The following is an 11680-nucleotide window of genomic DNA, read 5'->3' as shown; positions in this document are numbered from 1 at the left end:
TTTACTACAGACCTTAACATAAGTACGTGTGTTTTCAAAATATCTTTTTTAGCATTTTTTCAGGGATTTCTTAGTGCTAGTAAATGTATGATTTCTTAACTTTTTTTATGCTACATAGATAGGAAAAATGTTGAAGTTTATGCCACTATTTTTAGTTTTACAATATTTAATTTAGTTTTGCTGCTATAACATTTTTACGCCATGGCAGAGGACTGTCCCTACTTATCCCACCCATCCCTTATTACCCTGTTTGAGGGTATAGATTGGAAAAAAAAATTTTTGTTGATGAAAAATAGATGGGTAATATTATAAAGGAAAACAAGTACAAACCACAGAAAAGTCACTTATTCTACTTCTACATCATCTACAAATTAAGAGTAGTACTTCAGAGTACTGTTAGTAATGGGTGAGCACTCTCTGCTTGCTTGAAACATTTTAAAATTAAGTTTTATTTCTAGTGTCCTGGATTACCCCGTTCCCAGGGGTTAATTTGGGCAACTTTTTTCTTCTTTTGGCACCATATGAATAGTAAATAGATTTTTTTTAGTTATGCCATATGATGGCCCTTACAAAGACCTTTAAAATAAGACAAAACTCGTTTATGAAATGTTTCATGGTAAGAAGTTATCAACAAGAAAAAATGAAAAATTAGATCAGTATATACTCACTGCATTGACTGACAGGGAGCGCATTTTCTTGTCCGTCCATCCGTGAATAGCACCTTTTTTTCATAAATGAGAAAATGCACTAAAAATTGTCCCTTAATACCCTGTTTGACAGTAGTTGATTTATTTTTGCGTCTGGTTTTCTAGTAAAAACTAATTACAGAGTGCATAACCGGATGCACTCTTATCCAGTTTTTTGTCTCCTGTCTGATAATGTTACCAATCCTGTTGGGCTATGGATCAAAATTCAAATATATATTTATATATATATATAAATATACGTATGTATTTGCTAATGCGCACAATCTACAATTTACCCTCCAAATGTAAACTTGCCAGCCCAATGTCCAAGAAATATTGAGAGTGTATGTCTTTTTTCCTAGACATAGATGACACCATCAACTTGGATGACTCAGAATGGCTACCACCAACAACAAAAAAACAAGCTATGGTAGTTCCAGGTAAAATAAAGAATCAGAATAAGGTTTATTTCATGATTATTATTCAAGTAGCATTGAAATATGTATGTTGAATAAGTTTTTATTACAACTTGAAATTAATTGAAAAGATCATCTTCAATTTAATCTGGTTTCTAAATATTATTCTTTTAACCTCTCTCTACCAAATTTTCTTACTCTTTTTTTGTTGTTAAAACAGGTAGGCAGTGCCTACCTTTTTATTACAAAATTATTGCATAATTTTGTTAAAAAGGTAGGAATTATGTAAACAACTTTTTGTTAAAAAAAAAAAGAATTGTATGTGACTTTGCTCAAATGTGTCTTAACACGTTGACTGCGATTGCTTCATCTTGTACTATTATTTTATTTTTAGTACCTACCATTTTAAACAGTTTTGCCAGAAGGTTATTTTTTCCAAACAAATTCCGTGATTTAATTTTTCTCAATTGCATTGGCCGGCTAAAATTTATGTTAGGGGTACTTCCTAATTAAATTTTAAATACTGCAAAAAGAAAATAAATGGAATTTTAATGGCAGAAGCTACAAATAAACTAGTACCGTATATATTGAGCTATCGGCCTTTTTTGTTCTCGGATTTGGCCGATTTTAGGCAACCTTAATTATGTATCACTATGTCCTGGAGAAATACCTACATTTCGTGGTACGCATATGTACCACTTCGTAGTCAACGTGTTAAACTACCGGTACTGCAATTTTAGTTATTGAATGTCTAAATTCTTTTAAAATTTATCAACACTGAATAATAAATAACCCAAATTTGTTCTTGGATGTGAACATAATCATCAAAGAACAGAATCTTCATCAAAATAATCATTCATCAAATACCTACATCTTGAATAATCTGACTCTGACAACTATTATACTTATGAGTTTGCACTGCCTACCTATTCCTAATTTAAAGACAAAGAGAACTGTTTGTTTCAAATTTCTTCTGCTTATCAATTGATTGAAAGATAAAGAAAAATTTTTGTATAAAATTTCTTCTTATTAATTTTCAGCCATCTAATCTACACTGAATTATTTGAAGTAAGTGGTCTTCTTTAATTGAGAAGGATTGCTCAGAAAGATTGAAGTGGTCAGTAAACTTTCTTTGTATTGCTCTTGTATTGATTGTATTCCTTTCAGATGATGATTACGTGGAAATAGTTGGAGAGTATGTGCCACCCAGACCTCAACGCCGCAGTGCACGCACAGTTCATGCTCAAGTCCTTGACGTGCCTCTCATTGTTGAATGTAAACAACCTGATGGACCTGATGAAGTAATTTGATTTTTTTTATTGGTTAGCTAACTTAGCTACTATTAAATTTTATCAAATTTATTGTAAAATCTATTATTACTTATTAGATATAATTTGTAGTTATTGAAATGTGGGAGTTTAATCTCGAAGTTTTCATGGGTACATGATCTTGTGAGCTAATGTGGACAAATATGCAAACTGAATATATTTTACACTTATACTTACATTTTACTAAAGTATCTCACACCTCCCAAGTCATTTTTTTTAGTTTTTCTATTGATTTAGAGTGTGGTAAGAGTTTTTTATTTCTCAATTTATACATCTAATTGCAGTTTTAGATTTTGATATGAAATACGTATATTTTTTTCAGCATGTGTTGGAGCTTTCAACTGGCAAACGTGTAGCAATTACTAATTCCTTAACAAATGCGGAGTCTTCAGAAGTCAACAAAGCTTCAGGGTCTTCTCATCAACCCACTGAATCTGAAGACTTTGTACCCTTGAGTTCTGGTGCCCCATTAAAACTAAGACGACCAAGACTTGTTGCTTCCGATGAACTCGTGGAGTTCATTCCTGTAGCTCAAGTTAAACTGAAATGCTCAAAACTTGTAAAACATAAAGATTCATTGTGCCTTGATTCTCATGTTCCGGTTAAAGGTGAACTTAAATCAACAGACAAAACTACTGTCACAAAGAAACCAAAATTGCCCGGTGAGGCCTTTGAACATTCTGATGATCTAAAAACTGAGCACTATCTAAAAGAATTCAATAATAACGATGGTTCATCCTCATCAAGGATGTTGAAAATTGCCAATAAGCTACCAATCATTGATGCACTTAAGCATGAGCATGAATGTGACGGTGATGACTCACCAGAAATGCCCCTTTTAAAAATGGAGCCAGCTTCGGAGAACAATCCAACTAACGTAGAAGCGGAGTTAAAATTGTACAAAACTGAACAAGTGGGTGAGACAGGGGATTACGGCAGAAAAAGTGAAGCTTGCAGTCGAAAAAATGAACTTGTCATTTCAGAATCTGCAGGTGGAAGCAGGCTTCACAATCAGGAAAGTGGTCCATACAATCGAGGAAGAGGGCCTTACTATCAAGGGAATAGGCCTTACAATCAAGGGCATAGGCCTTACAATGAAGGAAGTAGGTCTTACCATCAAGAAAGGGGGCCTCGCAATCAAGACAGCGGGCCTTACAATCAAGACAGCGGGCCATACAATCAAGGAAGTGGACCTTACAATCAAGGAAGTGGACCTTACAATCAAGACAGCGGGCCTTACAATCAAGGAAGTGGGCCTTACCATCAAGAAAGTGGGCCTCACAATCTAGCAAGTGGACTTTACAATCAAGGAAGTGGGCCCTTCAATCAAGGAAGTGGTTCTTACAATCGAGGAAGTGGTTCTTGCAATCAAAGAAGTGGGCCTTTCAATCAAGGAAATGGGCTTTTCAATCAAGGTAATTGGCTTTACAATAATGGTAGATGTCATTTTAATAAAAGCGGTCCATTCTATAATGAAAGCCACCCGCCCAGTCGTGGGATTGGTGTATCTACTCACGCAAAGGCCCCAATTACTAGCAAATACAAGGAGGCTTTACCGGAACTAGAGACGTTTAATGCTGAGTTTTCCATCATGTCTCTTGACATGTCAACTTCTTCGGAGTTTTCTCCTGCTAAGACAAAGCCTTCTTCATCTTGTGCTGAGCTGAAATCATGTATTCCTGGCGCAGAGTCAAGCAGACAAAGTTCTTCCTGTGAAAAGCAGAGTGTCAAGAAAACAAAATCTCCAACAAATATTTCTTGTAATTGGGATCCTGCCCAGGTGATATCATCGCGGCAAGGAATAGATGTTAACCACGCTCGAGAAATCATCAGGTTAGTGGACCAAGAGTGTACGTTGCCATTCATAGCACGATACAGGCGAGAGAAAACTGGCGACTTGGAGATCGGAAAACTTCGCGAGGTTTTGAGCTCCTATGAGCAGCTGAAAGAAGTAAAGCTGAAGGTGTCGAAAATTGTTTCTGACCANTGAGTGCAAGTCTACGGACCACAGGCAAGGGAACTTTTGCTAATCGAGCTCGTAAGGCAGGGTTGGCGCCTGCTGCAGAAGAGCTTCTTCGTAACCGAGACGCCGTAGCCACTAGAAATGAACTCCAGAAGTGGGTGGTTCCAGGGATGCAAGGACGCGGCACCATCGACGATGTTGAGTCCGGCATCAAGTACATCATTGCTGATATCATCAGTAAAAATGCAAAGATGTTGGAAGAGATGAAAACTTGGTGAGCTTTGTTTTGTTGATTGTTTGTCTGTTAAAGAACGCATATCTGCGTCATTGTGTACAGGATGGGTTGTTCTAATAACACTTATTAGAACAACACATACAAATGAAACTAAATTAAATATTTTGTAGCTTCTTGTAATATCTCACTGTATGGTGATGATGATGAATTTTAAATCTTAAACTGAATAATTTATTTGATGTGTTTCAATATATCTAACCTAATTCTACAAAATGTATCCAGGTTGAAAAGAAGCAGTGTGAAGCTAGTCTCTAGTCCTTCTCGCAAAGTTCTATCCAAGTTGAAGAAGTCACCCCTGAAGCCTAAGAAGGTTCTTGCCAAGCGCAAAAGTTTGGGTGGCACTGCAGCCACGAAGAAAGGCGACTCTGCCCTGTCGGATGACGTGATCCAAAAATACAAGCAGTACTTCGAATTTAGCTTGGTGGCCTGGCGAGTGGCTTCTCATGCTGTAAGACCTAAAGACTGTAGTTTCGTGTTTTTCTGTGCTTTATTGTAAAGAAAATAATGTAACTATATTTGGGATGACGTTGTTCCGTGCTATGTGATTCGGGATAACGGGATTTGCAGTGACAGATTCATGTTAAAAGGATGTAAGATGAAAGGATCCATTCCATATTGATGGGATTCGGGGTAATGGTATTTGTGATACTTGGATTTTGGGTAACGGGATGTTCAAATATCAGGTATGATAACGCTGCGTTTTCTAGTAGTAAAATAATTGGCAGAAATATTTATTTGTCGGTAGACGTGAAGTATCATAAATTTTCTGTAAAGAAAACCACAATGGAATGTACACGAATCTTTGATTAACATGCTTTCATATGCTTTTGTTTTTGCGCACGATGCTGATTTTAGAGCATGTGGAAATTGTGGATATTGCTGGTGTGTTTCATCATTTCCAATTTAGCGGATGTGTGTCATTGATATGATACTTTTGGAATCCATTTTTGTTCATATAACTGTCTATTCTGCGCATGCGTGTCTCTGTAAATTATTTTTCAAAATGATTCATCAACAGAAGAGTATTGGTATGGAAAATACAATTGACCATTTTTCCAGATCTGCGCCATAAACAGAGGCGAGCAGCAAGGCGTGTTGACCGTGAAAGTGGTGCCCCCAGACGAAGCCTACCACCGGTTTTGTTCGCACGTTCACCGAAATTTTCTTGGATCCACAAACCGTAACCTTGGACATGGATACGGAGAGTCCTACGGGGTGCGCTTGTTACTGGACACCCTGCAGGATTGTTGGGATAGACTGGGTAAGATCCTTTATAGGTTCTGGCAATAAAAGTTCTAGAACCAACATCACTGGTCGTAAGTTTGTCGAGAGTATCCCTGAAATAAAGTAACATTTCCTGATGACCTGCAAAGTATAATTAGATACTTTCTATCAAACATTATTCTTGTGTGATAGCATATTCATCAAGTTTTCAATGAATAATAATGATTTATTAAAGTCTATTTTATTGTCGTCATTGTTATTATGCTTATTGTTACTGTTATACTAATTTAGTGTAATAAAATGTTGACGGTGTGATCAAATCAATGTGTTATATTTTTTAAATCTACTACATAAAATCAGTCAATTTTTAAAACTGCTCGATCTGTGAGACGGTAATAAAGTTCAATTGTGGACCAGTATAATTCCAAGAATGTTTGTAAACGTTTTCTGGTGAATTTATAACAAAAGTTTCTATATTGTAAGTTGCTACAAATTTTTTCCACTAGTATAAGAAATTGTTTTGAAATTTGTATAAATATATTACTATTGCTGTTCGTGCTGTTAGGATTTTAGTTTGAAAAATTACGAGGAAAAATCTGATCAATTGTAGTTTTAGGTGATATAAACTTACATCTCGGTTCAAATTATCATATTGCCGTGTTTGATAAGGTCTCATTTTGTAAATATTGACCAGACCAAGATTTTTTTATATCCGTAATTATCAATTTTTATATCCATAATTAGGATATGGGAGGCAGGAAATTGATTTGTTTTTTTTTTACGTCTCAACGTAGTGCATCTTTGTTTCCACCTTGTTTGAGGTTTCGTTTGGGTTTTACAGTGTCGCCAAGCCTGAAATTGTGGGTGCGAAGTGAGCTAAGTGACACGGCAGAACTCTCTTCTATTGAAGTCTTCGTGACGAACGTACGCCACCTTCTTCTAACTCCACCCGTCAGAGCAAACACTGTCCTCGCCATCGACCCTGGCTTTGCCAAAGGATGCAAAGTTGCTGTCGTTGAACGCAAAGGACGAGTATTGGCTGTTGACACAATATTTCCCTTCGCGGCGCCTCGAAACGAAGCTGCGGCACAAACTCTCGTCAGACTCGTCTCCGAGTATCTCTGCGAAGTCATTGCCATCGGCAACGGTACAGCATGCAGAGAAACTGAGGCGTGGCTGAGCAAGCTTATCAGCGAAGAAGCTTTTGGTGCACTGAATGTTCAGTACACAATTATTAACGAGTCTGGTGCTTCTCAGTATTCGATTACGAACGAGGCAAGCGCTGAGTTCCCTGGCATGGACATTAACCACATCAGTGCCGTGTCTCTGGCTCGTCGATTGCAGGACCCCCTCCTTGAGTACGTTTGTTAAAATAGTCCCTCAAACCTTGAGGCAGCGCGCTAAAAGCAATCTTGCACCTCTTTGCCCATTGGACTCCACGACAGTGCATCCCGAGTCATATGAATCTGCAAAGTCGCTCATTTCTTTGGCGTCACTCGATATTATCAATATTGGCGACCATGAATTCATTCATGCACTCAAAAATTTCATGGCACGACATAGTTTACTTGAAATAAGTGAGAAATGTAACTGTTCCGAATCTTCACTTAAAACCATCTTGGAGAGTTTATACCAGCCTTTGGACTTCGACTTCAGGGCACAATTTCATAAGCCTATTTTCCGGAAAGGAGTCACTAATAGGGCTGATCTAAAAACAGGTCAACTCTTAACTGGAAGTGTGAGGAACGTGACAACCTTCGGCGTGTTTGTTGATATCGGCGTTGGCCAAGATGGCTTGATTCACACTCGTAATCTGAACGGCTCCCGCTTGCAGGTTGGAAACGTCGTCCAAGTATCGGTCATCAATGTAAACACCAGCCGCGGACGTATCGGCCTAAAGTTGATCACAATCGTTAGCTAAATTTTCGATACACTGATGCACTTCTGTTCTGCATTATGCTTGTGTTCTGCATTATGCTTGTTTTTGTTATGATGAATCATTGGGTGACCGGTTGGAATCTCCGTTTATTGTTTAATTTTTCTTAGGTTGCATTCTAACGTAAAATATTACGATTTATCCACTTGCAAAGAAGCTTTTTGAGGTGATATTAGCAATTAAAAAAACATTGTTTTAGCTCAGTATTATAGAGCCTTGATTGTTCAGTTCAAAGAATGATAAAGCAGCATTAGCTTCATTTACGTAGATAAGATGAAATCTGATCTTGCATACCAGTGAGTTATCCTTACCAGCTAAGATTTCATATTTTTGTACGTAAGATTTATTAAATTCTTGAATTTAGTGCTAAATTTTGTTTCATTTTCCTTAATTATCTTGCTTAGTGTTCAACTTGGATTTATTGTATACCTATAAACTCATGAAATGATTCTTTGTCAGTTTTCGAAACCCAAGTTTCGTAAGTTGAATAGTTCCGAATTTATTAGAGTAAGAAGTAATGGAATGTGAACTTGTTTGCTTCATTGAAGGGCGTAAGACTCGTGTCCTTGATCAATGTAGTGCTGTTATATTTGACTTATTATTTTTTGTGCGAAAACTATTTGACATTCTTTCCTGTTGTCGATGCTCGTGAAATAATTGCATACACACACGCCAAGTGAGCATATGAAAATGCAATGTGAAAGTGAGCGATGTATTGCTCACTTTCTATTGATTAACTTAGACCGTTTCGTCTTGGCACTTCTTGCCGTTGGAAAAGCATTCTATTTCTGCATCAAATCTCAATACAAATAATGTCAAGTGTTTGCAGGTATGATTATATCCGAATTATTTGTATCTTGCTCTTTACTACATTTCCTAGTCGCGGCTCACGGTGTAGCGGTTATTAAGTGCAGACCTAGTGTACAGTAAGCACCTGCCGGGAGTACGGCCGTAAAATTGTCTGACACTTCACACTTGTCCGTTACTCGGCAATGCATTGATGTCGTTTGCCCGATGTTCTTGCTTGGATTTCGTATCCAATGACCTAATCATTAGACTTATATGATTACAGCTTCCATTTTGTATCCAACACCTTTCATTGCGCTTGTGTGGTCACAACTAACATTCCGTATACAATGTTTAATCATTGCACTTGTGTGGTTTCGCCAGTTTCGTAAACACGGTTGATAAGGCTGAAGGCAAACTTTCGTCTTTATTGCTGTTTCAACGTTCATTGTTATTTCAGTTTAAGAACACATGAAAGAAGATAAGTCGACCCTGAAATACGCTTATCCATAGGAGTTGTTGCTGGTGTGACAAGGGTGGCTCGAATTCCTACGCTCACCAAAACTGAGGCTATAACATACGAGCAAGCATTAGTAATTCTCGATGTAATCGACTAGATGTTGCGAAAAGATGCTTCTATAGTGACGAGGTTTAGCGCGGCTCAAAACAAAATCAAACGCGAAGGATTTGAGCCGAGAATCGATCCAACGCTAAAATGTGAAGAATTATTGAGTGTAGAAGTTGTACCACAAATATTGGCGGACAAAACTGAAGTGGGGACCGATAACTGAACTATCGCAGAAAGAATATGTCAATTTAAAAGTAACTCGGATGGCTTGTACAAATTTGATATTTTAGAAAATATCGCTTTTTGTTGATAACGATTATGAAGATGCATATTGTATGTCGCTAAAGTTTATTTAGGACTGTAGCGAACGGCAATAATCGGTAGGCATCAATTAATCTTGTCATGCATCAATAAATTATGTTTCTTCAACCAAAATTCGCTTGGACCAGAGCGCACTTGAAAAGATTTACTATTTTCCCAATAGTTAATGATGCTTAACTATTGCGAGACAATATGACAATATTTAATGCGTTGGGTCTGTCACGAGTTCACTTATTGTGTTATCTCAGCCACAGAGGTTTTATCGTATAAAATATCAAGCTATGCTCCTAACCTGTACCTCGGGTGAGCTCTTCTCACGGTGGACTAGTGAAACTGTTAATTTGAAGGCCATACAGCGACTGCGAGCGATAACGCGTCTGACAACCTCTGTGTGGGTGAATTCTAAATGGAGACCTATAAACTTCTTCGTAATTAAATCGAATAGTATTTAATTGAATCAATCTAATTTAAAATTTTTTAAGTGCTTCGGATATTTGGAAAAGTGACACACATTCAAGTGACGAAATAACCTAAGGCACATGGGATGTTGTGTATGGATTCAACTGTTTAGAATTAAGTCTTATTCAAACTAGAATGCAAACATTGTGAGAGTCCATCGCATACCACGTTCTATGTTGACTAATGTATGCTTTGACAATACATGCCATGGGATCCCCTTACTAATGTCATGGTTTTCAGAGCAGCGGTTAAGTGTACATGAGAGGTATATTTTTTGAAAAATATCAGGAATAAATTTTCTGTTACGATATCGTTTTTAATGTAGCCGCTAGGTTAATTTTCATCAATGATCTACGGCTATCGAGCAACGTGTGCACTGTAGATATATCGATTTCATTGGCTGACATCCCACGATACCATTCAATTTGATATACTAGAATTATGAATTTACGGCTTACTGAGTATAGTTTCAAGTTCAATCACTGTCGACTGTACTTTTGGTTAGTGTGATGATGCACGCTCTGATCTTACGTTTGGCTGAGTCACCTTAGCGTCTACCGTACATATGAATTAATAGTGCAAAATTAAGTAATTTAAGACTTAATATGCATATAAATATTCAAAATGCATTTAGTACATTTAAAGAATTTAGCCCATCATTAATTTGAACTACATATGTACATAAATGAAGCGATTTTTAATCAGCACCAGTAGTTCCATATCAGTTTTAAGGCACTACTTTTATAATATTTGCTTAGAATTTATGCCCGAACCTCTCAGTACAAATTTCGTCATCTAACGTCTAGCACTTGAATCTCCACAAGGGATACATGACATGGTAAATATTTGTTTTTCTTGAGCCCTTTCCTCCTGTGAACATTTTTATCTCAACACCTGGTGTTAGATTAAGCCTTCTTAAGGTTGAAGGAGACGGGCAAACTGTTGTTCTTTTCCCACCTTCCTCCGTGCGACATGGGAAGCCGAGAGCTGACGATCTTGCTGCTGGGCACCTGCCTGGGCTGGTGCTATGCCCAGAGCGCCATCACTAACATTGAATGCCCAGTGCCCGGAAAAATAAACTTCCAGTAATTCTTAAAACAATAAGAAAAATAAATATCCGCATGATATTTCATCCATTTCATATAATTATTTTTTAGTATTGGTAAATAAACTTCCAGTAATTCTTACAACAATGGGAAATAAAAATATCTGCATGCTATTTCGTTCATTTTACTTAATTGCTTTTTATAACGGTAGGAAAAGACGAGTTCTGCGTGTTATATCAATTACTTTTTAATATCGGAACAAAAGGCAATATTGCGATGAATAATAAAGCGTTCTAATAGAATAACAGGCATTCCAATGACTGTTACGACAGAACACAATGAATTTTTATTAATAACATGTGAGTGTAACTCTATGAATACCCAACATGTCTCCTCCTCTCTGGAAATTATATGTATGTAAAAGGGGCGACTGTGGATTATTCGCTTCGGATATGAATGACTATTGTCATTAACATGTCTCTTGATTTTATTCTTTCCCAAGGCGAAAACAGAGTAGGATCGACAAATATTCGTCGCACCAGTGAATAAGTTCAATGAACATTCCTCTGTACAATGAACATTCCTCTGTACAATGGACATTCCTCTGTACAATGAACATTCCTCTGTACAATGAACATTCCTCTGTGCAATG

The 11680-nt window shown here is 37.2% G+C and overlaps 1 protein-coding gene across 1 annotated transcript; it reads left to right on the top strand.

Moving 5' to 3' along the window:
- Positions 1-1048: 1048 nt before the first annotated feature.
- LOC108675990 (uncharacterized protein HI_0568-like) lies at positions 1049-8135 on the top strand (the record flags this gene model as incomplete). Its single annotated transcript, XM_018164035.2, is given in 8 exon segments — positions 1049-1126; positions 2270-2403; positions 2753-4412; positions 4415-4667; positions 4911-5136; positions 5748-5949; positions 6754-7277; positions 7279-8135. Coding segments are annotated over 8 exon segments (3632 nt in total), but the record flags the coding sequence as incomplete, so codon positions are not given.
- Positions 8136-11680: the final 3545 nt, after the last annotated feature.

Source organism: Hyalella azteca, unplaced genomic scaffold, assembly GCF_000764305.2.
Source record: "Hyalella azteca isolate HAZT.00-mixed unplaced genomic scaffold, Hazt_2.0.2 contig751, whole genome shotgun sequence".
In the NCBI taxonomy this organism is placed as follows: Eukaryota; Metazoa; Arthropoda; class Malacostraca; order Amphipoda; family Hyalellidae; genus Hyalella; species Hyalella azteca.
The sequence above is the reverse complement of the archived record's forward strand: the minus strand, read 5'-3'. Positions and strand labels throughout refer to the sequence as shown.